The 1,301-nt window shown below is 48.9% G+C and overlaps 1 protein-coding gene across 1 annotated transcript in view; it reads left to right on the forward strand.

The window, feature by feature from the left end:
- The first annotated feature begins 205 nt into the window (after positions 1-205).
- The window catches only part of bcar3 (BCAR3 adaptor protein, NSP family member), a 20,022-nt gene continuing 18,926 nt past the window's right edge, over positions 206-1,301 (forward strand). The window contains exon 1 of the mRNA XM_083647432.1: positions 206-327. Coding sequence (XP_083503558.1) covers positions 304-327 — 24 coding nt within the window. The 5' untranslated portion in view covers positions 206-303. The remainder of the gene's footprint in view (positions 328-1,301) is intronic.

Consider the following 1,301-nt stretch of genomic DNA (forward strand, 5'->3'; position numbering starts at 1 on the left):
TGTGTGTGTGTGTGTGTGTGTGTGTGTGTGTGTGTGTGTGCTTGCGTCAGGTAAGGGCGTGTATGGAGGCAGGCCAGGGCAGCTGGGCGGGGTCATGACAATGACACCACATTGGGAGGAGAAGGAGGGAGGGATGAGGAAAAACACTGAGGAAAGAGATAGACACAGAGAGGGAGAGAGAGTGGATGTGTTGCCAGAGGGAGAGAAACTGAGAGTGCGAGAGAGAGTTTGTGTGAGTGTGTGTGAGAAGTGAGCTCTGTGAAAATGGTGTGAAAATGGTGAAAAGGCAAGACAGAGTGAGCTATGGAGAGACCCCGCAGTTGTCATGTAAGTGTGTTTGGTGTGTGTTGTGGTGGAGAGACCCAGCAGTTGTCATGTATGTGTGTTTGGTGTGTGTCGTGGTGCAGAGACCCTGCAGTTGTCATGTAAATGTGTTTGGTGTGTGTTGTGGTGCAGCGACCCAGTAGTTGTCATGTAAGTGTGTTTGGTGTGTGTTGTTGTGGAGAGACCCAGCAGTTGTCATGTAAGTGTGTTTGGTGTGTGTTGTGGTGCAGAGACCCAGCAGTTGTCATGTAAGTGTGTTTGGTGTGTGTTGTGGTGTAGAGACCCAGCAGTTGTCATGTAAGTGTGTTTGGTGTGTGTTGTGGTGCAGAGACCCAGCAGTTGTCATGTAAGTGTGTTTGGTGTGTGTTGTTGTGGAGAGACCCAGCAGTTGTCATGTATGTGTGTTTGGTGTGTGTTGTGGTGCAGAGACCCAGCAGTTGTCATGTAAGTGTGTTTGGTGTGTGTTGTGGTGTAGAGACCCAGCATTTGTCATGTACGTGTCTTTGGTGTGTGTTGTGGTGGAGAGACCCTGCAGTTGTAAGTGTGTTTGGTGTGTGTTGTGGTGGAGAGACCCAGCAGTTGTCATGTACGTGTCTTTGGTGTGTGTTGTGGTGGAGAGACCCAGCAGTTGTCGTGTAAGTGTGTTTGGTGTGTGTTGTGGTGCAGAGACCCTGCAGTTGTCATGTAAGTGTGTTTGGTGTGTGTTGTGGTGCAGAGACCCTGCAGTTGTCATGTAAGTGTGTTTGGTGTGTGTTGTGGTGGAGAGACCCTGCAGTTGTCATGTAAGTGTGTTTGGTGTGTGTTGTGGTGGAGAGACCCAGCAGTTGTCATGTAAGTGTGTTTGGTGTGTGTTGTGGTGCTGCGGCCATGTGACTGAGGTCTCTCTGTCCTTCACTCTTCATACTTTTCATATTTCTCATGAAGTATTCGCCTGAAGTGCTTTCATTAGATTAAACTGTTAATTCTCTGCCATGGCT

The sequence above is a fragment of the Poromitra crassiceps genome, assembly GCF_964638095.1.
Source record: "Poromitra crassiceps genome assembly, chromosome: 12".
NCBI classification, from domain to species: domain Eukaryota; kingdom Metazoa; phylum Chordata; class Actinopteri; order Beryciformes; family Melamphaidae; genus Poromitra; species Poromitra crassiceps.